This window comes from Sparus aurata, chromosome 10, assembly GCF_900880675.1.
Source record: "Sparus aurata chromosome 10, fSpaAur1.1, whole genome shotgun sequence".
In the NCBI taxonomy this organism is placed as follows: domain Eukaryota; kingdom Metazoa; phylum Chordata; class Actinopteri; order Spariformes; family Sparidae; genus Sparus; species Sparus aurata.
This window is the reverse complement of record NC_044196.1, coordinates 4,273,444-4,300,133: the sequence shown is the minus strand read 5'-3', so window position 1 is coordinate 4,300,133 and position 26,690 is coordinate 4,273,444. Positions and strand designations below refer to the sequence as shown.

At 48.7% G+C, this 26,690-nt stretch overlaps 3 protein-coding genes across 3 annotated transcripts; 2 read left to right on the top strand and 1 right to left on the bottom strand.

Moving 5' to 3' along the window:
* Nucleotides 1-109: 109 nt before the first annotated feature.
* ccdc171 (coiled-coil domain containing 171) lies at nt 110-12,369 on the bottom strand. Its single transcript, XM_030431135.1, has 24 exons — nt 12,276-12,369; nt 11,341-11,480; nt 10,569-10,821; nt 10,167-10,308; nt 9,899-10,068; nt 9,633-9,779; nt 9,462-9,554; nt 9,199-9,359; nt 8,976-9,114; nt 8,811-8,877; nt 8,621-8,721; nt 7,933-8,022; nt 7,549-7,815; nt 7,156-7,323; nt 6,649-6,816; nt 5,784-6,282; nt 5,591-5,701; nt 5,324-5,505; nt 1,668-1,811; nt 1,409-1,588; nt 1,040-1,185; nt 767-953; nt 532-684; nt 110-441 (listed from the first exon to the last, which is right to left on the bottom strand). Exons 2-24 carry the CDS (start codon nt 11,448-11,450, stop codon nt 253-255), a joined length of 3,867 nt encoding a protein of 1,288 aa, XP_030286995.1. The 5' UTR covers nt 11,451-11,480; nt 12,276-12,369; the 3' UTR covers nt 110-252.
* Nucleotides 12,370-12,557: 188 nt separating this feature from the next.
* Nucleotides 12,558-16,992, top strand: wdr55 (WD repeat domain 55). The gene is made up of 4 exons (XM_030431224.1): nt 12,558-13,136; nt 13,700-13,806; nt 13,967-14,236; nt 16,058-16,992. The coding sequence occupies exons 1-4, from the start codon at nt 12,576-12,578 to the stop codon at nt 16,401-16,403; spliced, it is 1,284 nt and encodes a 427-aa protein (XP_030287084.1). The 5' UTR covers nt 12,558-12,575; the 3' UTR covers nt 16,404-16,992.
* A 654-nt stretch (nt 16,993-17,646) lies between these two features.
* psip1b (PC4 and SFRS1 interacting protein 1b) lies at nt 17,647-25,871 on the top strand. The gene is given in 13 exon segments (XM_030431356.1): nt 17,647-17,795; nt 18,550-18,677; nt 18,756-18,820; nt 18,911-19,046; nt 19,159-19,506; nt 19,597-19,926; nt 20,181-20,238; nt 20,314-21,035; nt 21,118-21,215; nt 21,295-22,285; nt 22,288-24,468; nt 24,554-24,655; nt 24,739-25,871. Coding segments are annotated over 12 exon segments (5,445 nt in total). The 5' UTR covers nt 17,647-17,795; nt 18,550-18,593; the 3' UTR covers nt 25,069-25,871.
* The last annotated feature ends 819 nt before the right edge of the window (nt 25,872-26,690 follow it).

Below are 26,690 nucleotides of genomic sequence, written 5' to 3'. Positions count from 1 at the left end.
CACACACACACACACACACACACACACACACACACACACACACACACACACACACACACCCATATGTCTGTCTGTCACCGACCAGCTGTGTAACTGACGACGGCTTCACATCGTTCCAGGACTTTTTATAAACTCAACATAAAAACTCTCAAGACTTTTCAAAAACTCCTCATTATTAAACGTTCACTTCCTGGTCAATAATATTCAAGGATCTCCAGGAAGTCTGGACGGTCTGACTTCCTGTCCGTCTTTCTATCGTCTCCCTCCTCTGTTCTTCTTCACGGTTTTCTTCTCCTTCGTCCTGGAGGGTTTGGAGCGAGGCGATGAGGGGGCGGCGTTCTGCTGTGAGGGGGCGGGGTCTGACTGTGAGGGGGCGGGGTTTAAACAGATTGGAGGCTCTTCTACGTCAGCAAACGGAGACACTTCAGGAAACTCAGACACCTGAAAGACGTAGAAAGTGAAAGACATTTAATTGATACAAAATCAAACGTCAGATCCTTCAGATATTATTATTATGATGAAGCGTCTCACGGGGACGTAAGCCAGGTTGTCACGGAGACAGGCGTCCTGCAGCTCGCTGCGCAGCGCGGTCACGTGACTGCGGTGGGCGGAGACTTCCTGCTCCAGCCAGTCGATCCTGGAGCTGCAGGTGTGATGGAGCTGAGCGACGGCGGAGAGGAGGCTCTGCAGAGAGACGGAGGAGGAGGAGGAGTCATGGAGGACGGACGTTACGCAGACAGGAAACTGAATCTTCTTCTTCTGTTACCTGACACGCTGCCATCTCAGGAGCTCCCATGATGCTCTCTGCTCCGCTCAGCTCCAGGTGTTCCCTGAGTAGCGGCAGAGGGTGGGGCTGAGCTGACAGGGAGCGACGTGATTGGATGAGACCGTCTCTGACCTCCCTGCAGCTCGTCTCTGCAGCCTTCATGCTGCTGATCAACGAATCTTTACGTCTGCGAAGAAACAAAAGATCAGAATAAAGATTCATCTGTGAAACTCCTCACTGCTTCCTCTCACTGAACACACAGGTGAGCGTTACCTGCCGGCGTCCCTCAGCTCTTCCTCCACCTGCCGCAGTCTCTCCTCCAGCTGCTTCCTCTCCTTCTGGACCCCCGACAGGTGCTTACCCAGAATCCTCAGCGAACGCTCCTTCCGACTCACCTCCTGCCGAGCCTCCAACAGAGACTGCACAGAGAAGCTTGTGTTACCTGGAGCTATATGACATCATAGACGACATCATAGACGACATCATAGACGACATCATAGACGACATCATAGAGGCTGAACAAGCAACAAAGCGTCACTAAAAATATGGTGAATTAGCCGTTAGCATCTTCTGTTAGCACTTCCTGTTAGCAGCGTACTCATGGATGGATAAAACCCGTCGTAGTGTCCGGACCGTGTGTACCTGTGCGGTCTGGCCGAGTGTGTGTTGTGTGTTTGTCTGCTCCAAGGTGTGTGTGTCGACTCGGAGCTGCAGTGCGTGCAGCCGGTCCGTCTGCTCCTGGATCAGCGCCTGAGCTTCCTGTTCTCTGCTCAGTGCCTGACGGAGCTCCACACACACACTGTTGAAGCGCTCAGCTGGGACCTACACACACACGCACACAGAGTCAGGTGTGTGTTCATCAGACAGGTGTGTGTGTACTGAAGTGTGTGTCAAACCTCACCGTCCTGCTGGTCTCTGCTCTCTCCTGCCGCAGGCCTTTCTTCAGATTGGCCACCTCCAGCCTGAGGCTCCGCCTCTCCACCTCGGCTGAGTGCAGCCGTTGGCTGAAGAGCAGGAAGTGCTGCTGGAGGGTCGACACCAGGGCCTGATGGGAGGACGCACAGGGGTCAAAGGTCAGCTGGTGGAGACTAACATAAGAAAAACAACACAAACAGACACACAACAACCACAAAGAGACACAAAACAACACAAAGACACACAAAACAACAACAAAGAGACACAAAAATGTCCACAAAGAGACACAAAACAACACAAATCCATCCATCCATTTTCGTCCGCTTATCCGGGGCCGGGTCGCGGGGGCAGCTGCCTGAGCAGGGACACCCAGACTTCCCTCTCCCCAGAAACTTCCTCCAGCTCTTCCGGGAGGATCCCAAGGCGTTCCCAGGCCAGCTGAGTGACATAGTCACACCAGCGTGTCCTGGGTCTTCCTCGGGGTCTCCTCCCGGTGGGACATGCCAGGAACACCTCCTGAGGGAGATGCCCGAGCCACCTCAGCTGGCTCCTCTCAATGTGGAGGAGCAGTGGCTCTACTCCGAGCTCCTCCCGGGTGACAGAGCTCCTCATCCTATCTCTAAAGGCCCCCACACACCGCCCAGACGTCCAGCTGCCTTATCCGACCACTCTCCGACCACTCCGTTGCCTCTTGTCTGACCCGTTCGGCAGAAAAGTTGCATTGAACACACCGCTTCGACGTGCTGCCTACTCCACAGTAGCGTGTACGTTCTGCGCTTGCGCGAGATGCAATAAGCGGGTGGTGCTTGTGTTGTGAGTTGTAAACGAGAGGCTTGTGCACGCAACTCTCTTTACTTTCGATCAAAACGAAACTTAACTATTTCCGATAATAACAGCTGCATACTAAACATGCAGCGAGGCATTACCAGACGAACAAGAATTAATTCGTCCTGAACGGACGTAACAACTAGTCTGTGCCAGTACTGCAAAACATGAAAACGGGGAATGACGGAACGGAGTAAATAGAAAAACAAAGCGCACACAGTATTCCCTGTGTCCCTTCCACACACCGCGCTGATTCTAGCTAGCACAACGCCAATCAGAACGGCTATTCAGCTGGCACACAACCAATCAGAGAATCCAATGGCTCAGACGTCCGACGGCCCTCCTCCTCAGACTTTGCATGCTCAGTCGGATCCGACAACGTCCGCGCGGCTCCGAAAGCTTCCGACGCAGCTGAACACACCAAACATATTTGCTCCCGACCTCGTCCGAGCCTCTCCAAACGCTTCAGACGTCCAACGGTTGGGCCAGTGTGTTCCTGCCTTAAGGGAGCGCCCTGCCACCCTGCGGATGAAAACTCATTTCGGTCGCTTGTATCCGGGATCTTATTCTTTCGGTCATGACCCAAAGTTCATGGCCATAGGTGAGGGTCGGAACATAGATTGACTGGTAAATCGAGAGCTTCACCTTTCGACTCAGCTCTCTCTTCACCATGACAGACCGATACAACGACCGCATTACTGCGGCCGCTTCACCGATCCGCCTGTCAATCTCACGCTCCATCCTTCCCTCACTCGTGAACAAGACCCCAAGATACTTAAACTCCTCCACTTGAAGCAGGAACTCTCCTCCCACCTGGAGGGAGCAAGCCACCTTTTTCCGGTCGAGAACCATGGCCTCGGACTTGGAGGTGCTAATTCTCATCCCAGCCGCTTCACACTCGGCTGCAAACCGCCCCAGAACATGCTGGAGGTCCTGGCTCGAAGGAGCCAACAAGACCACATCATCCGCGAAAAGCAGAGATGAAATCAAGTGGCTCCCAAACCAGACCCCCTCCGGCCCGTGGCTGCGCCTAGAAATTCTGTCCATAAATATGATTAACAGAACCGGTGACAAAGGGCAGCCCTGCCGGAGTCCAACATGCACTGGGAACAGGTCTGACTTACTGCCGGCAATGCGAACCAAGCTCCTGCTCCGGCAGTACAGGGACCGTACAGCCCTTAACAGAGGGCCTACGACCCCGTACTCCCGGAGCACCCCCCACAGAATGCCACGAGGGACACGGTCGAATGCCTTCTCCAAGTCCACAAAACACATGTGGACTGGTTGGGCAAACTCCCATGAACCCTCGACCACCCTGCAGAGGGTATAGAGCTGGTCCAGTGTTCCACGGCCAGGACGAAAACCGTCAGCTGCCTCAGGAGTCCCCCGAGTCAACCAGGCTCGATAGGACTCCTTCTTCAGCTTGACAGCATCCCTTACTTCCGGGGTCCACCACCGGGTTCGGGGATTGCCGCCACGACAGGCACCGGAGACCTTACGGCCACGGCTCCGGACAGCCACGCCAACAATGGAAGTGGAGAACATGGTCCATTCGGACTCAATGTCCCCAGCCTCCCTCGGGATCTGGTCAAAGCTCTCCCGGAGGTGGGAGTTAAAGATCTCCCTGGCAGAAGGTTCCGCCAGACGTTCCCAGCAGACCCTCACGATACGTTTGGGTCTGCCAGGTCTCTCCAGCTTCCTCCGCTGCCAGCGGATCTGACTCACCACCAGGTGGTGATTAGTTGACAGCTCAGCCCCTCTCTTCACCCGAGTGTCTAAGACATACGGCCGGAGGTCAGATGACACAACCACAAAGTCGATCATTGACCTCCGGCCTAGGGTGTCCTGGTGCCACGTGCACATATGGATACCCTTATGCATGAACATGGTGTTTGTTATCGACAAACTGTGACTAGCACAGAAGTCCAGTAACAAAACACCACTTGGGTTCAGATCGGGGAGGCCGTTCCTCCCAATCACACCCTTCCAGGTAACACTGTCGCTGCCTATGTGGGCGTTGAAGTCCCCCAGTAGAACGATGGAGACCCCGGTTGGAGCACTCTCCAGTACCCCTCCCAGGGACTCCAAGAAGGCCTGATACTCTGCACTGCTGTTCGGCCCATAGGCCGAGACAACAGTGAGAGACCTATCCCTGACCTGAAGGCGCAGGGAAGCGACCCTCTCGTTCACTGGGGTAAACTCCAACACATGGCGGCTGAGCTGAGGAGCTATAAGCAAGCCCACACCAGCTCACCGCCTCTCACCGCGGGCAACTCCAGAGTAGAAGAGAGTCCAGCCTCTCTCAAGGAGTTGGGTTCCAGAGCCCAGACTGTGCGTGGAGGTGAGCCCGACTATCTCTAGCTGGTACCGCTCAACCTCCTGCACCAGCTCAGGCTCTTTCCCCCCCGGTGAGGTGACATTCCATTTCCCCATGGCTAGAGTCACCGTCTGGGGAAAACAACACAAAGAGAAACAAAACAACAACAAAGAGACACAAAACAACCACAAAGAGACACAAAACGTCCACAAAGAGACACAAAACAACAACAAAGAGACACAAAACAACCACAAAGAGACACAAAACAACAAAGAGACACAAACAACAACAAAAAGACACAAAACAAGAAAGAGACACAAAACAACCACAAAAAGACACACAACAACAGACACAAAACAACACAAAGAGACACAAAACATCAAAAAAGAGACACAAAACTACCACAAAAAGACACAAAACAACAAAGAGACACAAAACAACAACAAAGAGACACAATACAACACAAAGAGATACAACAAGACACGTGTGTGTTGACCGACCTTGGTGTTTGGGTGTGGAGGCGTCAGTCTGCTCAGGCCGAGTTTCAGCCGGCTGCTCAGCGTGTCCTCGTCCAATCTGCAGTGAGACAGACTGGAATGCACTTCTGATTGGTCGAGGAGGTGATTCAGGAGGCGGGACAAAGCAGAACGGGAGGCTGACATCACGTCTGGAGGGGTGGAGCCTACAGAGTCAGACAGAGTTGACAGTGAGGTGTCATGGCGACAGAACTGAAGCTGTAAAGCCGTTTCTATAGAAACATGAGTTACCGCTGTGTGACAGCACCGCCTGCAGGTCGGACACGGAGGACAAAATGGCAGAGGCGAGAGATTTAGAGCGCAGCCAGCGAGCGCACACTCCTTCGTCATCGTCGTCCTTAGCTGAAACACAAACATACGATAAATCAGTTTGTGAGTATAAACAGACAATCAATCAGCAGATTAGAGACAGGTGTCCTCCCACCTGCTCTCACTGAGTCTTGACCCTTCTGTGTTGCCGTAGTCGCTCCTCCACACACACACACAGCCGGCCCGCCTCCTCCCACCTCCACCCGAAACAACACCGTTGTCTGTTTGGCCAGAACACACCACCTCCTCACCGCCAGCACCACACACACACTCCTCCTCCACCGCCTCACTGCCCTGCTCCTCTTCGCTCGTTTTCGTCCCTCCTCCTCGTCCTCCTCCTCGTCTTCCTCACCTCCCAGGGCTCCGGCCAGCCTCCTCACCTCCTCCTCCAGCACCTCCCTCTCCACCAGCCGTCTGGACAGGAGAGTTTTCTGTTGGCAGAGCGTCTGCAGGCGTTGCTGTGTGTGTTGGAGCGCTCCGGCCATCAGAGCGCAGGCCGACAGGAAGGAGGCCGACTCCCTGCGGCTCCGAGAGAGGAGGCCCTGCAGCCGCGAGAGGTCGGAGGTCAGAGAGGAGGCGTGGTCACGGAGGGAGTCGCACTGAGAGCGACACACCTGAGAAACAGAGAGAAGGTGAGGAAATCAGTGCAGAGACACGAGACAGAATCCTTCAGAGTTTCTATGATTTTACTTTTGTGTCTTTTGTTAAACGCGTCCTAGTTTCATCAGCAGCTGCTGTGAACTCGTCCGTCCTCTCGGGACGACAAAGTTAAAGTGATGATGTGAGTTTCTGTCATCACTTCATGGACGAGTCGAGCAAAAGGACAGTCGACGGAAAACGTCTTCGTCTGCTGATTCAGCTCTACAGGGAGACACGACTGACTGAGGATCAGATCTGTGAGATACAACAACACCTGAGGGTGTGTGTGTGTGTGTGTGTGTGTGTGTGTGTGTGTGTGTGTGTGTGTGTGTGTGTGTTACCTGCAGCTCGTTCTGCAGCTGTGTCACAGTGTGTGTGTGTTGGCTGCTCCACGCCTCCTCCCTCCTTCTCACGCTCTCCTCCAGACGAGACAACACACACTCCTGACTGCGCTGCAGCTCACGCACACACACACTCTTCTTCTCACACACACTCTGCAGGTGGGCGATCTAGAGCGAGAGAGAGAGAGAGGAGGGAGAGGGAGAGAGAGAGAGAGGGAGAGCTCGTCAGTTCTGAGTGCAATCAGATCTCACTTCCTGTTCTATATGCAAATACACACATACGTCACTGAAACAGTTTTTACACAAATAATAAATATCTTCATATAGAACATTTGCTGAATTAACAAGAAAGTCCAAATAATGCAGAATGAGTCAGAGACAGAGTTTCACAGAGTTTATAAAGTGTCTCCAACTCAACAACTCACTAAACTGACACATTTGTTAAGGGAGTCTGGTGATGATGTGTTTACTAACACACACACACACACACACACACACACTGTTCACCTTGTCGTTGGCCTTCTGGAGTTCAGAGGTCAGCAGGTCAATCTGTTCGTTGATGACGTCACTCAGCTCCTTCCAGGTGAAACTACCCAGAATGCTCTGGGACTGATTGAGGAGGACGCAGCCAGACAGCAGACGCTGATAGATACAGTAGAGGAAGGACAGACGGGCCTGACACACAAACACACACACACACATGCACACACACACACACACAGTGTGATATCGTTTTATAGGATTTACTCAGCATCATAAACTGTTTAATTAAATGTGTTCAATATAATGACATTACAGCAACACACAGGGAGGAAGACACGGAGAGACAGGAAGGAAGGAAGGAAGGAAGGAAGGCAGATGTTTCCTCCGACCAGTGAAAATGTCAGTTTAAATAATCACCTTTGACTCTTGTTGGTAGTCGTCTGTTATCTTCTGCACCTCTGCCGTCCTCTCCTCCCCCTCCCTCTCCTTCTCTTTCTTCCTCTCCTCCTTTTCTCTCTCTTGCTCCTCCTTTTCTCTCTTCCTCTCCTCCCTTTCTCTCTCTCTCTCCTCCCTCTCTCTCGCCAGCTCCGCCTGCAGACCTCTGCTCTGCGTCGACCAATCAGAGCTCTCCTGGCGTAGGCGAGTCACTTCCTGCTCCAGTTTGGTTAGCAGCTGCCGTGACTCCTGCAGCAGACAGGTGAGGACAGGTGAGGACAGACAGAGACAGGTGGAGACAGGTGAGCCGGTGTAATTTTAAAACGTGTGTTTTTCCTCTGAGGTTTGGTGTGTGGTCTGATCTACCTCCAGCTGTCTGCTCTGGTCTGAGGTCAGCTGTCGGAGCGTCTGGTTCTCCTGCTGAAGCTTCTCTGACGCAAACAGCAGATCCTCGACCTGCAGGACGACACACAGATTAACCGTGTGTGTGTCTGTGTGTTTACCTGTGTTATTGTTACCTGTGTTATCTGTGTGTGTGTGTGTGTGTGTGTGTGTGTGTTACCTGTGTTATCTGTGTGTGTGTGTGTTACCTGTGTGTATGTTACCTGTGTTATCTGTGTGTGTGTGTGTTACCTGTGTGTATGTTACCTGTGTTATCTGTGTGTGTGTGTGTTACCTGTGTGTATGTTACCTGTGTTATCTGTGTGTGTGTGTGTTACCTGTGTGTATGTTACCTGTGTTATCTGTGTGTGTGTGTGTTACCTGTGTGTATGTTACCTGTGTTATCTGTGTGTGTGTGTGTTACCTGTGTGTATGTTACCTGTGTTATCTGTGTGTGTGTGTGTTACCTGTGTGTATGTTACCTGTGTTATCTGTGTGTGTGTGTGTGTGTGTGTGTGTTACGTGTGTTTTCTGTGTGTGTGTGTGTGTGTGTGTGTGTGTGTGTGCTACCTGTGTGTATGTTACCTGTGTTATCTGTGTGTGTGTGTGTGTGTGTGTGTGTTACGTGTGTTTTCTGTGTGTGTGTGTGTGTGTGTGTGTGTGTGTGTGTTACCTGTCTGTCAGTGGTTTCCTGTCTGTGTTTGCAGGTGTTGAGCGTCGTCTTCAGCAGCTGCAGGACTTCAACAGAAGGACTCATGTTCCCATCATGCTTTGCTGGAGGAAACAGACACACACACCATCAGACAGACCCTCTGACACAATGTCAGGTGTTCCAGCAGGTGTGTGTGTGTGTGTGTGTGTACCTGTGTTGTTGTGTAGCTGGAGTGTGTCTCTGATGTGTTTCATGCAGTCCGTCTGTATCTGAGCCGCCTGACCACAGAAGAAGAAACCAGGATGACTAAAGGGTCAGTTCACTCAAATACACTGCCGTAAGTGTGTGTGTGTGTGTGTGTGTGTGTGTGTGTTACCTGCTCCAGCAGTGTGTGTGTGTTGGCGTGCCGCCTCTCCTCCTCCTCCAGCCTCTCTGTGAGGTCAGAGGTCGTCTTCCTCTCCGTCTCCAAGGCAACGCTCAGGTCAGACTTACACTGCTCGTATTCATCCTGCAGCCTGCACACACACACACACACACACACACACACATCAGTATAAAGCAGTAACTAAAGTAATAGATTACCTGTGGAGCAGGAGTACCTCTGCAGAGCGTGCTCCGTGTTGCTGCTCCTCTCTCTCTCCAGGCTGTAGGCTCGCTCCATCTCCCTCAGCTGAGCTCTCAGCAGCTCCACGCTGCACGACGCCTCCTGCTGGCCGGACCGCTCCGCCACCAGCACCGCCTCCAGGTCCCGGACCCGCAGCTGACGGGTCACAGCACCACACACAGAGACAGGTCACAAGTTAGTATATACAATACAGTGTGTGTGTGTGTGTGTGTGTGTGTGTGTGTGTGTGTGCGTTACCTGGATGATCTCAGAGTTGAACTTGGTCTCCAGGTGAGCCGCTCGCTCGGCCTCGATGTTTGACTCCAGAGACTTGATCCTCTGATCACACACCTGCAGAGAGGAGACAGTCTGTTCACCTGTCCTCCTCCTGACCCTCCCCCCCCACCTCCTCATCCTCCTCCTCCTCACCTCCTTCTCCCTCCTGCTCCTCTCCTCTCTCTCCGTCAGGTATTTCAGGTCGTTGGCTTGTCTTCTGTTAAGCTCCGCCTCCTTCTCTCTCTCCTTCTGCACCTCCGCCATCCTCCTCTCCGTCTCCTCCAGGGCCTCCTCGTGATCCTGGACGACACACACACATTTACATTCACATTTCCGGACACCGTGTGTGTGTGTGTGTGTGACTGTGTGTGTGTGTGTGTGTGTGTGTGTGTGTGTGTGTGTGTGTGTGTGTGTGGTACCTGCAGCAGGCGGTGCAGTCGTTGGTTTTCAGAGCTGAAGCTCTGGATCAGTCGGTCTCGCTCCTCCACCTCCTGCTGCAAAGCATGCTGGTCCTCCTCTCTGGCCTGCCGGGTGATGTCCAGAGCTTTCTGCAGCTCCTCCACCTTCTGCTGGAGCTGTGCTGCTCGCTCTGACACACACACACACACACACACACACACACAGTAACTCAGGTGCTCTGCTGTTGACCCCGGCTCAGCACTTTGAGGGTGTGTTTGATTCGTGTACCTGTGAGTGTGAGTCTGTCCCTGCCGAGCTCGGAGGCGTCTCTGCGGCTCACCGTCAGCTCGTACTGAAGCTCCACCCGCTGAGCTTCTACTCGCTCCACCGTCGACCTCAGCCGGGTCAGCTCCGCCTGCAGCCGACACAGCTGAGACACAAACACACCAGGAAGTTACAGCTGCAACCGTCCAATCACGCGGCAGATATATTGATCACCGATTCTTCTCCTCCTCCTCTCTGACAGTGAACTAAATATCTTTGTGTTGTGGATGAAACATTGATCTTTCACTGGCTGGTTGAATCGCTACAGAAACTCTTCAACATGTTGTGAAACGACGTCCATCTAGTTTCCACATGATACTCTGGGCGGAGCACTTGAACGCACCGTCAGCTGTGACAGGCTCTCACCTCCTGGTTGTGGCTCGCCGTCAGCTCCAGCTTCTCTTTCTCCAGCTGATTGGCTCTCCACCTCAGCCTCTCCGACTCCTCGCCTCCTTCTGCTCCGACAGACGCCGCCCTCCTGCTCCTCGCCTCCCTCGCCCTCCTCCTGCCTCCTTCTCCTCGGCTTCTGTCCCTCCCTCTCTCCTCTTCCTCCCTTCCCTCTCTTCTTCCTCTCGCTCCTGCCTGCTTCTCCTTCTCATGGCTGGTGGTGATGATCAACCTGGAGGAGAGATTCAAAACAAAACCAGTGAGCAGGGCAGACATTTTGTGGCTTTACGTCAGAAAACATGTAAAAATATTCCCATGGTTAGTCAAAGTGTGAGACAAATAGTCAAAATTGTGAGAAAAAAGTCACTATTATGAGCTAATTGTTGATTGAAAAAAATTGATTTTTTTAACTCATTATTGTAACTTATATGTTCATAATTTCACTTTTTGTCTCGAAATTATGATGCAAAAGTCATAATTCGAGATTTAAAATCCAAATAACGAAATAAAAAAAGCAAAATTTGAGATAAATGGTCATAATTTCAGACTTTAATAATAAATTTATTTATTTACTAAAAAACTACAATTTGGGGATTAGAGGTCGACATTATTGTTATCAGTCAGAACAGATGAGTGTCAGCAGATACTGGATGGAAAATATACTAATAAATCAGCATGTGTGCATCCACATGTAGTACTAAACAGTAGTAACACAAGTATTAATATCACAGGTGTTGTTGTTAGGGGACACCTTGTCATCTCCTCCTCGGAGCTCCCCCGGTGCTCTGCTCGGCCCTGCCCGCTCTCCCCGCGCCTCTCCCGGCCAGGCTGCCTCCTCCGCTCCGCTGGTTCTGTCTCCATGGCTCCGCTGCTGGGCTGAATCTAATAACCCTGAAGATACATTAGAATTTTAGCTCATAAGATAGTAAAACAAAGACTAATTTCTTAGCTAGAACGGGCTCTTGGTGAATCTTTATTTAAAGTGACTGTGCGGACATCCAGCAGGGCCCTGGAGGCTGTGTGGTACCGGGGGGGGGGGGGGCTGGTTGCTCGGCTGCGGGTGTTGCCTTGCCAGCAGACGCACTCAGCCTCACGTGAAGCAAATTACGATCCCCACTTACAAATCTGTGAATTAAGCACTCACCATCATACCAACCGAGTCACACACGTTCAATAACAAGATGTGAGACTAATTACGATTTAGTAACAGCATCTTTACATTTCGGTATATATTACAACACCGAATATTGCTGATTTTCATATGATTTTAATCTGTATAATTCTTAAATCTTATTGTAGCTCGTTGGGCGGCATTTAAAAACTGTCAACAACTCACAGCTGAGATTTTACTGGTAGTAAGTGGAGCTTGGAGGAGCTAATATATGCCGAATTCACCAGAAAGCTGTCACGATGCGGGGAACGTGTGAAGAGGTATTATAGTATGTCTAGTGTTTTATCAGTCAACAATTAAAAATAAAATCCGTACATGTCGTGAATGGAATTTTGTTGCCGAGCGATTAACAACCCAAACAAAGCCTCTGTTCCCGGTTAATATTCAGCAGTAGCTTCTTTGTGAGCGTCAACCCAGCTTCAACCTGCACGAGGCGGTCTGAATAAACTTCTAACAGAACTGTATTAATGATAAAACTCATTTATAGCCAGAAGTCAACTTTTATAAACACTTACAGCGACGTTCATCCAGGAGCCGTTTGAATCTGACGCCATCTTTAGCGTCCTGACGTCACTTCCGCATTGCCTTCGGGTTGGCTGGATGGTGACTATTCAGTTCGGGCTTTTATTTATTTGTTATTTATTTATAATTGGTCATTCCTAAGTGGAGGGGCTACAATTAGATGTCATTAAGGGTTAATTCATTTTTATTTATATTTTTGTGTAGTTTATATTTACTCAGTTCGGTCTGTAGAGGACGGTGTGATCAACGGTCACTTGCTAACTTTACACCGTAGAAGAAGAAGGAAAGAAAACATGGCGGCGTCCTGCGAACACGCTGGAGTCCCGTCTATAGTGACGGAACCTCCTAACGTGGACAAAACAGAAGCCCCAGAAACCTCCAGAGACCCGGACACTTCAGACTCAGAGCCGGCAGGTGAGGACCCAGATCCGGACCCGGATGAGGACGAAGACTCGGACGGAGGCGAACCGCCTGAGCCGAAGATCCGAGAAACTCCGGAGGACATCAAGCTGGAGGCGATCGCCAACACGGTGGCGCTTCACCCGAGCAGGGACATCCTGGTGTGCGGGGACGTGGACGGGGACGTGTACGCGTACTCCTACTCGTGTACGGAGGGGGAGAACCGGGAGCTGTGGTCGTCCGGACACCACATGAAGTCCTGCCGCCAGGTGCGCTTCTCCGCGGACGGGCTGAAGCTGTACAGCGTCTCCCGGGACAAGAACATCCACCTGCTGGACGCGGAGCGGGGACAGCTGGTGACGAGGATCCGAGGGGCGCACGGAGCTCCCATCAACAGTCTGCTGCTGGTGGACGAGAACATCCTGGCGACCGGAGACGACGGGGGCACCCTCAAGGTCCGGACAGGAAGCCTTACCCTTACTTTAGACCATGTTCAAGGTCTTTAAAGGACCAGTGAGCTGGACTGTTGACAGGTTCTGCGTGGTTTCATGGTTTAAACTGGTTCCTCGGACTTTAAAGTAGTCTAAACTTATGTTGCTCTGATGGTCCCTCAAGGTCTATGGTTTCTTTTTGGTCTAAGTTGGTTTGGACCAGCTTGAACGGTGTTTCAAAGGTCCTTCCATGTTTTGAAGGTTGGTCTCTAATGGTCCAAAATAGTTTTTGTTGGTTTAATTTGGTTCTTAATTTGTCCTAGTTGGTCTTCACCTACTTTAGGATGGACTTCACACAGTCCAGCATTGCTTTGATGGTCTTAAATAGTCTGTTAATGGTCTAAGTTGGTGATCCAAGATGACAATGGTCTTAATGGTACTGGTGGTGCTTCAAGGGACAAAATAGTATGTTAAGGGTCTGAAATGTTCTTTTGTTGGTTTAAGTTGGTTTTGAGATTTTAGTTTATTGACGGATGAAGCAAATTTTCCCCCCTGAGCTGTAACTTCTTGATTTGTTGTTTTTGAAGGTTTGGGATATGAGGAAGGGAACGGACATCATGGATCTGAAACAGCATGAGGATTACATCAGTGACATCGCCGTGGACCAGGCCAAGAGAATCCTCCTCACTGCCAGGTAATGATGGTTATGATAACCTAATAAACCTTGTTTATTTTAATTTTAAGGTCATCACAACTGAGTTACATTCTTTATACCAGGGTTTTTACCCTTTTTTAGCCCACAATGGTCTCCTTTAAATCCAGGCTCTAATTTAATTTACTGTAATCTGGCACAGTGGTGATGGTACCATGGGTGTCTTCAACATCAAGAGGCGGAGGTTCGAGCTGTTGTCGGAGTACCAGAGCGGCGATCTGACCTCGGTGGCGCTGATGAAGCGGGGCAAGAAGGTGGTTTGCGGCTCCAGCGAGGGGACAATCTATATCTTCAACTGGAACGGCTTCGGAGCCACCAGCGACCGCTTTGCCCTCAAGGCTGAGTCAGTCGAGTGCATCGCCCCAGTCACGGACAACATAATGTGCACCGCCTCCATGGACGGGTACATCCGGTGAGTTTGAGAACCATTGGACCTGGTGGCTTGTTTTTAAATAGGTCCACATCTTGATCTGTGGTCATTTAGTAGTCTAAGTTGGGGGTTTGATGGTACAAGCTGGTTTGTCAATTGTCTAGAATGATCTTTCAATTATCAAAAATGGTCTTTTGATGGTCTAATCTGGTCTTCAAATAGCCCAAACCAATGTTGGGATGGCCAGAGATGTTTTAAGGTCTAAAGAGGTCTAAAGTACAGTGAAGTGTTTCTTTGTTGGACAAATCAGGTCATTAGTTCATTGGATGCTTACTTTGGTATAATCCCCTTTGAGACTTCTGACTTCCTGATAGCCATCTGTCCAGGACCAGCCAGCCTCACTTGTTGCCTGTTTGCTCAGGACCTTCTTATTTGAGCCATCACTACACAGTGGTGCCCCTAGGGGGGGCCATTGGGGGCCATGGCCACCCCTGGAAAATTGCTTGCCACCCCACTGGCCCCCCCAGTGCTTCCACCAATTTCCCTGACTGACTGAGGCGCTGGCTCAATAGGGAATAGAGGCTGACATTTGTTCGGGAATCCAGGGAATGGGAGTCAGCTTTACTGTTAATCACTTGATTGGGACAGTACAGGATAAAAAGTTAAAGGGAGCAGACGGGAGCGGGAACTAGGGTTGGGCGGAACGAATCCAAATATTGATAATATTGATACCAGTGTTGGTATTTATATTTAGTTGCTACCAGTGTAATGAGATCGATGCTTTAGTTTCACTTTCTCTCCCTTATGCACTGCGGCGGTTTCATTAAAGTGGCGACCTGCTGTCTGTGTCTGCTGCTGTCAAGTGCCGCTCCTCACATAGCGGAGCAGCACTGAAGCAGCTCAGCCAGCAGCAGCAACAACACAGACGGAGCCGAAGACGAGCTGTGTGATTATATTTTCAAGCCGAAAATGACACAACGGCGACCTGTATCATTTGTAAGAAGGGAGTTAAATACAGTGGTAACACTACAGATTTGTTCAAGCACGTGAGAAATCATGCGGAATAAAACGAGGAACTCAAGAAACGGAGAGAGGAGAGAAATCCCACCAGACCTGACAGACCCTGACAGACCCTGAGGCCTTTCAGTCCAGCAATGTCCAGGTGGATAATAGTGGTGAAAATAATATTTTAGTCATCTTCAGCATTAGTTAATATTAATTTTCAAAGTGCAACTGGTCATTTATCATTTGTTAGCCAACTCAAAAAGTATAAACTAGACTTAGACCATGATAATAATAACATGGTTAATAACCTTGATACATTCCTATTGAAGCCTGTATTTAAATGAATACATTAGCCGGAATTTAAATAGATCCTAATAGAAGAAGAAAAAAAAATGGGAGCGGGAGTCATTTTTACCAGGATTGGGACAGGACAGGAGTGAAAATCCTCTCCCGTGGCACCCTCTAATAGGGAACTGTAATTTAAATCTCCACCTCTGGGGGTGCTAATTTGCTGAAAGGCGTGCAGTCATGGGAAGTCAGCGCAAGAAGCAGAAGTAGAAACAACAACATTTTTGTGTTTTTCTGAAATGTTTGTGTTTCTCAAACTTGAGGTAAATGTGTTGGATGCATATTGCCTTTTTAATGAAAAAGAGTCAAGGGGAATGCAATACACAGCCACAGACTGGAGCTAAACCTGAGTTGCCGCAAAAAGCACCATTTTGGTGTGCCACCCTAAGATTTTCACTGGCCCCATCCGGCCCCCCCTATGAAAATGTTCTGGAGGCGCCACTGTCACTACATGACAACTTTACTAACATGTTAGAATTTGTCAATAAAGTTCTGTCTGTCCTCCATCAGAGCCGTGAACCTTCTTCCCAACCGGGTCCTCGGCTGCATCGGACAGCACGTCGGCGAACCCATTGAAGAGCTCGCCAAGTCCTGGGACTCGCGCTTCCTGGTCAGCAGTGCCCACGACCAGCTCATCAAGTTCTGGGACATTTCCACTTTACCCAACATGACTGTCAATGAATACCGCAAGAGGAAGAAGAAACATGGCCGAATGAAGTCTCTCACTAAGAAAGCCCATGGAGAGAACGACTTCTTCTCAGGACTTGTAGAGGAAACAGAAACAAAGCAGGAGGAAGAAGGTGAAGGGGAGGAAGAGGATGAGGAAGAGGATGACAGCGACAGTGGCAGCGATTAAAAAGCAGTTGGTTTCATGTTCTGAAACGTGTCGCAACTGTGCCTTCAGACATTTTAGTGCTGAATAAGAGAATGGAAGTTAGTGCTGTTGGACGGCACTGTGGCAGGTCCTGGTTCTGATCCCTGCAGTGTTAGAACCTCATTCTAGATACGACTTTACGAGAAAACAAATCCACCACTGAAGAATCTGTGTTTATAAATGTGAGTGTGAGGATGGGACAAATATGTCTTTCGTCAAAACGATCACACTAAAGTTATTACAAATAAAGACACTGAATGACTGGGTAACAAACCTACGAACTTTTTTGGGACAAACCAAATGTGTCTGTGTGATCTTATATTGATCAGATCATTCCTGGTTTAAACACAATTAAGCAATTTTTCAAAAAAGTGTTTCAGACAAGATATAACTCAGATGCTTGTCTTTCGTTAAACATCCAAGAAGTTTTTTGTCAAATGAAAATAAACTTGTTTATTTGGGAAAAATGTACTGTTTGGTATTTGTACCAAAAGTACAGTTGGACTGTGTTTGACAATACATTTGTATTTAATTAATAAAAGACATTAAAGTTGCTTTCGATACATGCAAACTTTCATTTATTGAGTTTAAAAAGTACCATGCCAGTTTTTACTACAATTTACGTTTCACAAAGGTTAAGATGTTTTATGTTTTGGTCTTGAGATGTTATGTTATGCTGGTTTTATACAAGAGATGTCAGCTATTTCATTGTGTTCTTATTATTGACTATGTTGATTAAAAAACTTAATAGTTAAAGGAGCAAACAAACAAAATAATCAAACTCCCTTTGTCTTCATGACTGAATAAACTGACAAGCTGACATTAAAGAACAACACAATTTATACAGTTTTACTTTGTTTACGGGTGTTTAAAGTATTCAAACAGTGTTCTGGGAACTTATTCTCCTCTGAACATCTGGTTTATTCACTTACACACAATAGTCTTTATTATTACCTCATTAATATTGTAAATATAAACTTCATAGTGCCCCTTTAAATGTCAGTAGCCGCTGGCAGTAGTATTGTTGTGGTTGTTGTTATTGTTATTATCTGATTATTATAACAATAACCACAGTAATAATCATTCACACATTTAATTTAATGTTTATCACTTCATAAAATAATTTAATAGCTGTATTTTATCAGTTCTGACCACCATACCATATCGTGGCTCCCCCCCTGAGGTGGTACGGTCGGCTCAGTGGTCCAGTCCAACAGCCGGCGGGAAAGCGCAGGGGGTCACGTGACAGTAGCTCATCTGCCAACATGGCGCCGTGCGTGGACTCGTAGCTTAGGAACGAGAAGCCTCCTGTTGGACCGAGGGCAGAACCGAGCCGTTTCTCTGCGCTGACAGCAGCTCGTTGGTCGGTTTTCTGTAAGTACTCGTGCCACCGACCGGTTAACTGCCCGTGTTATAAAATGGCCGCCGCGCTGAGACGTTAGTGCTCCTGTCGGAGCTGACGGGCAGCTAGCTGTTAGCTTCGGGGCTAGCATGCCTGTATTTGTAAACAATGAATGAACGTGCGGCTCATACCGAAACTACCGAGCTGCTGAGACAGTTTACACTCGTGACTCACAGCTGAGAGGGTTTAATGTTCACAGGCGTCAGTCGAACATCTGGTTTCACTTCTGACGTCTGTAGTTGAGATGATGCAAGTTAAAGTGTGGTGACATCAACGGATCGAATGAACTGATCTGCAACCAGTGAAGCCTCCGGAGTCTGTTAGTGTGTTCAACACAGTGTTAGTAGCTTCTGATCCAGAGTCAGTTTGACCCGCTGTCAGCAGTGAGAGGACGAGACACACGTTTTTACTGTTGGACTGAAACTAAGCAGAACTTTAATCAATAGTTTGCAGGTCATGTGACCTATCGATTCAAAATCAATGCCGAATCGTCTTCCTGTACTGGTTGAATGGACACGCCTCCTTTTATTGGAGCTTTGTGCTCATCATGTGTTATATGAATGTTTTAAATTAAAAATCTTCATTTTTGTCATTAGGTTTCACGTACAGTCAGCTGTTCTTTCAACAGCGTCCAGATCATGATACCTATCGACTTGTAATCAATACTGAGCCCCCTCTGCTTGAGGTGGACATTGATCTTCTGTTGATGTCTCTGTTCTCCATCAGCTGTGATCGATTCCCTCTCAGTGGTCGACCTCTGAGGCAGCAGGATGCCCGGGAAACCTGGTGACCGCTTCAAACCAGGAGACCTGGTGTTCGCCAAGATGAAGGGCTTCCCTCACTGGCCTGCCAGGGTGCGCACACACACACACACAATCACACACACACAATCGCATATAACTGCATCGTGTTAAGACTGTGTGTGTTCTCAGGTCTGTAAATCGGACGACGGATACAAGAAGCGAGTCCCCGTCTACTTCTTCGGGACCCATCAGATGTACGTTACTCACAGATCAATGACGTCACTCCCCTGACACGCGATCGGCAGCACTGATTAAACTGTGATTGATTTCTCCGTCTTCCTCAGAGGTCACCTCCCTCCAGAGAACATCGTTCCTTACTTCGGGAACAAGATGAAGTACGGCAGCGGCGTCCGCATCAAAGGCTTCGCTGAGGGCATGTGGGAGATCCAGAACACGCCGGGGGTCGGGAGCAAACTCAGAGTCAGTGTCTACAGAAACACAACGACCCTCTGATGTTTATCGTACAGTGGATTTCTGTAGTTCTGTGTTTAATTAATCAGCTGATTTCTGGTTCTCGGTTCTGTGTCCTCAGGCAAACACGCCCAAAACACCACCCGCTAAACCGACTTCTTCTACCAAAACTTCACCTGCTAATCAGGCGACAAATGACAAACTGAAAGCTGCGCACACTAAATCAACTCCCAGTAAATCTGCCTCCACGAAGCCTGACAGTAAAACAGCTGCTGTGGCTCAAACTCCCACGAGAGCCTCTTTAAGATCGGCTCCAGAGAAACCAGCCGACTCCGCACAGACGCCTAAACGGGCCTCAAAAGACGTCACCTCGACAGATGTTCTGGAGACGGCTGCCAGCACGAGAAGCAGACGGTCGGCTGCAGGAGGAAGGAGTGAAAGTATCGCCTCTGTAGAGGATAAGAAGGAGGTACGAGAGGTCGGGTGGTGAAGTCCTCAAATCATCCTGCGGAAGGTGAATACATTAATACAACACAGTAACTTTGTTCTTTTCTCTCAGACATCAGCAAAGATGGTGAAACCAAAAACTCCTTCCAAAGCCTCTGAAACTGCTGCTAACAAACCTGCTGAGGAACCGACGCCTGCCGACACTACAGAGAGCAAACCTGCAGCTCAAACTACAACTAAAGATACATCTGAGAAGAAAACTCTGACAGAAGTCAAGACGAAGGCAACAACCTCCAAAACAGCTCCTGAGAAGGCTGAAACGTCTTCAGCTTCCACGTCTGCAGATACTGACGAGGCTGCGAGGCCCGTCAGCACCAGGAGCAGAGTGGCAGAGTCCAAAGTGACGACGACACCGCCGGAGAAAAACCAGGAAACACCTGAGGTATACAGCAGACGTTCACTCTGGTTTAAAAGAATCAAAATGATATCTTATGTGCCAACGTTGTGAGTTTTGCAGTCAGGTTGATAAACAGGAGTGAAGATAAATCCACTTGTTAATCCCAGAAGTTAAAGTGTAATCTCTGAGCTCTCCTCCCGTCGGTGAACAGCAAAGTGGATTTACTGCAAAACAAGTCCTCTCTTAGTCCAGGAGACCGTCACTGACACTACGACTTTTTCCTGTGTTCTGTTTGTCAGGTCGATGCCGAGCAACGACCGAAGAGGACGAGCGCTCGTCCTGCTGTCGACTCTTCAGGTAACTCAAACACACAAACATGTTTTTATCTTTACGATCTATGAAAGTGTTCAAACTGCTTGTTTTCACCAACAGTCAGCAAGAAACTGAAGACATCAGAGCCAAAGTCTGACCCGACACAAACGCCCGAGACTGACAGAGGAAAGAAAGACCAGGAGGAGAAAAAGAAGCCATCAGGGAGTCCAGGGAGGAAGAGGAAGAGGGAAGAGGAGGATGAAGAGAAGGTGACGCAGAAGAAGACAAATCAGGACGGCAGTGAAGGAAAGAAAGAAGTGACGAAGACATCAGAGAGTCAAGGAACCAAACAAAAGAAAGAGGAAGAAGAGAAAGAGATGACAACGAAGCAGGATGAAGGTGGGAAAGAAGTGATGACGAAGGAGAAAACAGAAGAAACAAAATCATCAGAGACCAGAGCGATGAAGACGAGGAGAGCAGAGAAAGAGGAGGAGGAGAAGAAAGATGGAAGGGAAGAGGAGAGGACGAGAAGAGGAACGAGGTCCGAGAGCGAAGGAAGACAAACGAGAGGGAAGGAGGCGCAGCTGAAACCGAAGGTGGGCCGAGGAAGAAAGAGGAAGAGGGCTGAGACGGAGGTGAAGAAGAAGACGGAGGAGGAGGAGGAGGAGGAGGAGGAGAAGACGGAGAGTGAAGGCACGAAGACGAGAAGAGCAGAGAAGGAGGACCAGAAGAAGAAAACCAAGGAGGCTGCTGAGGAAGGAAAGGAAGAAGAAGAAGAGGGAATAAACGAGAAGATGACGGAGGAAGCGAGGGAGACAGAGGGCAGTTCTGTGGACGATGAGGTAAAACTGTCACTTCTCTGTAAGAAGCTCCAATAATTAATGAGATAAAACTTAATATTGTAATGAATCTCTTCATGTGCAGCGACAGCGTTGTCTGGCAGCCAAGAGGGAAAGTCTGCTGAAGTCTCTGAGAGGTCTGCTGAGGTCGGGGAGAGGAGCGACGAGGAGGGAGGCCATGAGGTACGAAACACACGCTACCACATCTTTACGTCTGTTATTAAAGTGTGAAGGCAAATGTTAAATGTGTTTAAATCTCCAGGAGAACCGGAGAGGGAGCCTGGAGGGTCGAGATTAAAAGGACGGGAATTCAGAAGATGATGGACAAGAAGAGCGTCAAAGAATCTGTCATCAGTAAGAAGACAGTCGGCAGGAGAGCAACGGAGAAGAAGGTCGACAAAACACCAGACGAAAAGGGTGAGATGAAGACGACAGCAGAGAAGAAAGGGGAGGACAAGAAGGATGAACAGAAGACAGACGACAAGGAGAGCGAGCAGAAGAAGGACGACAAGATGAAGGCCGAGGGAAAGAAAGACGAGTCAGGGAACGACGCGAGGACCGACGAAACAAAGCAGCAGAAAGATGAAGAGAAGAAGAACGAGAGGAAAATCATCGGAAAGATTGTAAAAGCAACGACTGGACAGAGAACGAAGGTCCAGATGAAGACGATGATGGGAGGAACGACTGCCGCAGCAGTGGAGGAGAAGAAGAAAGATGAAGAGAAGGTAGATGACAAGAACCAGATCTCAGACAAGACGAAGGAGGAAGAGAAAGAGAAGAAATCTGACAGTAAAAAGGTGGAACAGCGCTCAGAAGTGGAGAAGAAGTCTGAGGGAACGAAAGCAGCGACGGAGGTCAAAGACAAGAACAAAACAGAGGCAGAGAAAGACAAAAAGGTCAGGGAGGAAGAGGAGAAACGAAAGAAGAACAGCAAAGATGAGACGGAGGTGAAAAAGACCGAAGAGGAGCAGAAAACACTGAAGGCAACTGAGAAATCACAAGAGAAGAAGAACGAAGGTGAGGGCGAGAAAATGAAGACAAGAGAACAGAGGAAGAGAGAGGAGAAGGATGACAAACCTGCTGCTGCTGAACCAACGAAGAAAACAGCCGAGGAGTCAGAGAAACAGAGCGCTGAAGAGACAAAACCACCGAAGAAGAGCGCAGAAGAGACAAAACCACAGAAGAAGAGCACAGAAGAGACAAAACCATCGAAGAAGAGCACAGAAGAGACAAAACCACCGAAGAAGAGCGCCGAAGAGATAAAACCACCCAAGAAGAGCGCCGAAGAGACAAAACCACCGAAGAAGAGCACAGAAGAGACAAAACCACTGAAGAAGAGCGCCGAAGAGATAAAACCACCGAAGAAGGGCGCCGAAGAGACAAAACCACCGAAGAAGAGCGCCGAAGAGACAAAAACACAGAAGAAGAGCGCCGACGAGACAAAAACACCGAAGAAGAGCGCCGAAGAGACAAATCCACCGAAGAAGAGCGCCGAAGAGACAAATCCACCGAAGAAGAGCGCCGAAGAGACAAATCCACCGAAGAAGAGCCCCGAAGAGACAAAAACACCGAAGAAGAGCCCCGAAGAGACAAAACACAGAAGAAGAGCGCCGAAGAGACAAATCCACCGAAGAAGAGCGCCGAAGAGACAAATCCACCGAAGAAGAGCGCCGAAGAGACAAATCCACCGAAGAAGAGCGCCGAAGAGACAAAAACACCGAAGAAGAGCCCCGAAGAGACAAAAACACAGAAGAAGAGCGCCGAAGAGACAAATCCACCGAAGAAGAGCGCCGAAGAGACAAATCCACCGAAGAAGAGTGCCGAAGAGACAAAAACACTGAAGAAGAGCGCCGAAGAGACAAAAACACCGAAGAAGAGCGCCGAAGAGACAAATCCACCGAAGAAGAGCCCCGAAGAGACAAAAACACAGAAGAAGAGCGCCGAAGAGACAAATCCACCGAAGAAGAGCGCCGAAGAGACAAATCCACCGAAGAACAGCGCCGAAGAGACAAAAACACAGAAGAAGAGCGCAGAGGAGACAAAACCACCGAAGAAGAGCCCTGAAGAGAAAAATCCACAGAAGAAGAGTGCAGAAGGAATGACGACAAGAGAACAAAGGAAGAGAGAGGAGAAGAGTGAAAACTCACCAGAGAAGGATGATAAAGCTGCTGGAGAACCAACGAAGAAGACGAGTGCTGATTCAGAGAAAAAGTGCGCCGAAGAGTCGAAAACACAGAAGAAGGGCGCAGAGGAAACGACCACAAGAGAGCGGAGGAAGAGAGACGGAAACTCAGAAGAGAAGGACGACAAAGCTGCTGGAGAACCAACGAAGAAGACGAGCGCAGAGTCTGAGAAGAAGCTCACAGAAGAGACAAAAACACAGAAGAAGAACATCGAAGAAATCCTGACTAGAGAGCAGAAGAAGAAGAGAGGGGACCAGAGTGAAACCACCAACAGAGAAACACAAGAAGAAGACAAACAAGCTACTGCAGAACCAACGAAGGAAACGACCACAGAGACGGAGAAGAAGAAGACGACTCGAGAGCAGAAGAAGAAAGACGGAGGGAGTGAAAACCCTGAGAGAGAATCACAAGAGAAGGACGACAACGCTGCTGCAGAACCAACGAAGAAAACAGCTGTAGAGTTGGAGGAAAAGCTCACCGAAGAGGAAAAACCACAGAAGAAGAGTGCAGAAGAAACTGTAACCAGGGAGCAGAAGAAGAGAGGACGAAAGAGTAAAAATCCCGAGAGAGAATCACAAGAGAAGGACGACAACGCTGCTGCAGAACCAACGAAGAAAACAGCTGTAGAGTCGGAGGAAAAGCTCACCGAAGAGGAAAAACCACAGAAGAAGAGTGCAGAAGAAACTGTGACCAGGGAGCAGAAGAAGAGAGGACGAAAGAGTAAAAATCCCGAGAGAGAATCACAAGAGAAGGACGACAACGCTGCTGCAGAACCAACGAAGAAAACAGCTGTAGAGTCGGAGGAAAAGCTCACCGAAGAGGAAAAACCACAGAAGAAGAGCGCCGAAGAAACTGTGACCAGGGAGCAGAAGAAGAGAGGACGAAAGAGTAAAAATCCCGAGAGAGAATCACAAGAGAAGGACGACAACGCTGCTGCAGAACCAACGAAGGAGACGGGAGAGAGAAGACGCACCAGAGAGACGAAACCACCGAAGAGTGTCGAAGAAGAAGAGAAGTCGGCAGAGGCGACGCAAGCAGAGCCGAAAACTGAAGAAGAAGAAGAAGAAGAAGACGTGAGGAAAAAGAGCCCAGAAGAAGAAGAAAGTGAAACAAAGTGTGGTTCCTCAGACGGAGGGATGGTGGAGCAGCCGGCAGCGAAGCAGCAGAAGAAGAGTTCCGCGGTGACGCTGACGGACTCGACGCTGCACAGAATCCACGGAGACATCAGGATCTCTCTGAAGGTCGACAACCCGGTAAGACGGGTCGGCGCCACGCGGGGTTTGTTGTTCCGCAGCGGCCGTGACGAGATGAGCTGATCTGAATCCGTTTGTGTTGCAGGACGTGGGGAAGTGTCTGACGGCGCTGGACCAGCTCGGGATGGTTTACGTGACGTCCAAACACGTCCAGAGACACAGCGAGCTCATCGCCACGCTCAGAAAGGTACGAGAGGAGAGATCAAACAGGAAGTGATGATTCAAAGAACAGGAAGTGATGATTCAGACCGTTTGTCTTTGTGTTGTCAGCTGCGGTTCTACAGGCCGAACCAGGCGGTCCGGGACAAAGCCTCCATGTTGTACAACCGCTTCAAGAACGCCTTCCTGGTGGGCGAGGGCGAGGAGGTGGTGAGCGCCGCCTTCCTGCGCTCGCTGCTGGAGGAGAAGGAGAGGGAGGAGGCGCAGCGTGCAGAGCGCTGCAGGGAGCGGCTGACGAGGGAGGAGCTGCTGCAGGAGGTGAAGAGGCGCATGGGCCAGGTGAGGGAGAGGAGGAGGACTGACGGAGGAGAAGAGGAGGAGAAAACAGAAGGTAAACAACAGAGTTCAAGAGATTCACGTGAAGAAGAGTCTGAAAAGTGACGCTCGTGTTTGTGTTGTTTCCAGTGGACTGACCCGGACTGAACCAACTCTAACCTGAGGGGGGGGGACCTGAAACAACCCTCCTCACAGTATTTACCTCACACACACACACCTGTGTGTTACCTGTACAGTTCTCAGTATTTATTAGTGATGTCACACTGTGACCGTGTTGATTCTGTCTCTACCAGAACAGTATTTATCTGATCTTAACTTATTACTTCACCTGAGCATTAACACCAACCTCACCTGTTTGACCTCAACACTTTAAAGCTTCATCTTAATGATCCGTGACCCGCTGATGAGAATCTGAACCGAGCCCCGGTCCAGAACCGCCTCACACGGGAACAGACCGGATCAAACTCCTCCTCCTGTTTGTGTTTTATTTCTTTGTTAATTGTTGTTTTTTAAGGTTTTTAAAACGAGTAGTTGTCGTTCAAATCTCGGACGGAGAAAACAAGCTTCTCTCTCATCATCATGCGTCCTTCACACCAGGTGAACATCTCACCTGCTTCACACCTCGTTAGGTGTGAAGCAGGTGAGATGTTCACCTGCTGCGGAGGACGCGCATCTTCTTCAGCTGCGTCTCAGTTTGACACACGTGACAGTAGAAGAAGAATCATCGAGGTGACGGGGATGATGGGAAATGTTTCGCTGCAACGTCAACGTGAACCAGTTTTTTTTTTTTATAAAACGTTCAGGAACATTTTATGTTCCTGTGTTCCTGTTCTGTTGTTGTTACTCTGTTGTGTAAATATGTAACTTATATTTGCAGAAATCTTTTAAATAAACTGTTTTACAAACTTCTGCAGTCTGACTGTTTGAACCTGTGATGCACCAGAATACAAAACGTCACAGTTTCATGATAACAAACGTTTAAAAAGAAACAGTAATTTAATATGTCATCACGATTTTACAAATAAAGTTAAATTGACTTTCTCTTCCTGTTTATTTTCATTATTGTTACATTAATGATTAAACAGCTCTTATATAGAAGTATCATTAATTTGTGTAGCCAGAAAAATATTTTCTCATACGGTTAAATACTTTTATTAACTTTAGTTTTCTTCTACTTAAAGAATCAAAAGTAAACGTTACTAATATTTAAATGTTCAGTAATATTGATGATATATTATTTTTAATATATAAAAAGTAATCAAGTAAAAGTCCTAAAGTATCAGATATTAAATGTAATGAAGTAACGAAAGTAGAAATAAAAGAAAAGTAAATGACACAGTTTATTTTTAAATGTCTTATTAATGATAGAATTAAAACTGCAGCATGTAATCTGTAAAGTAACTAGTAACTAAAGTAATCAGATACATGTAGAGAGGAAGAATAAAGTAGAAGAACATTTAAAATAAATAGTAGTTGAGTAAAAGTACTCAGTTACTGTGAATATATGTTTAAAGTACTTATTACACAAATACCTCAGATGTGTACTTGAACACAGTAATGGAGTAAAAGTACTCAGTTACAGGAGCTATATCGGGCAGGTAGGACTGAGGACGCGCTCTGATTGGACAGAACCAACCTCTCTCTGTGTGGTGGGCGGAGACAAGGAAGCACAGTGTGTGTGTGTGTGTGTGTGTGTGTGTGTGTGTGTGTGTGTGTGTGTGTGTGTG

Coding starts and splice junctions, on each gene's coding strand:
- ccdc171 (XM_030431135.1), bottom strand. CDS start 11,450: ATGGAGACAGAACCAGCGGAGCGGAGGAGGCAGCCTGGCCGGGAGAGG. Junction 10,069..10,166: donor GGACAGACTCACACTCACAG/GTACACGAATCA, acceptor TGTGTGTGTCAG/AGCGAGCAGCACAGCTCCAG. Junction 8,722..8,810: donor CCAGCTACACAACAACACAG/GTACACACACAC, acceptor TGTTTCCTCCAG/CAAAGCATGATGGGAACATG.
- wdr55 (XM_030431224.1), top strand. CDS start 12,576: ATGGCGGCGTCCTGCGAACACGCTGGAGTCCCGTCTATAGTGACGGAA. Junction 13,137..13,699: donor ACGACGGGGGCACCCTCAAG/GTCCGGACAGGA, acceptor TTGTTTTTGAAG/GTTTGGGATATGAGGAAGGG. Junction 14,237..16,057: donor TCCATGGACGGGTACATCCG/GTGAGTTTGAGA, acceptor GTCCTCCATCAG/AGCCGTGAACCTTCTTCCCA.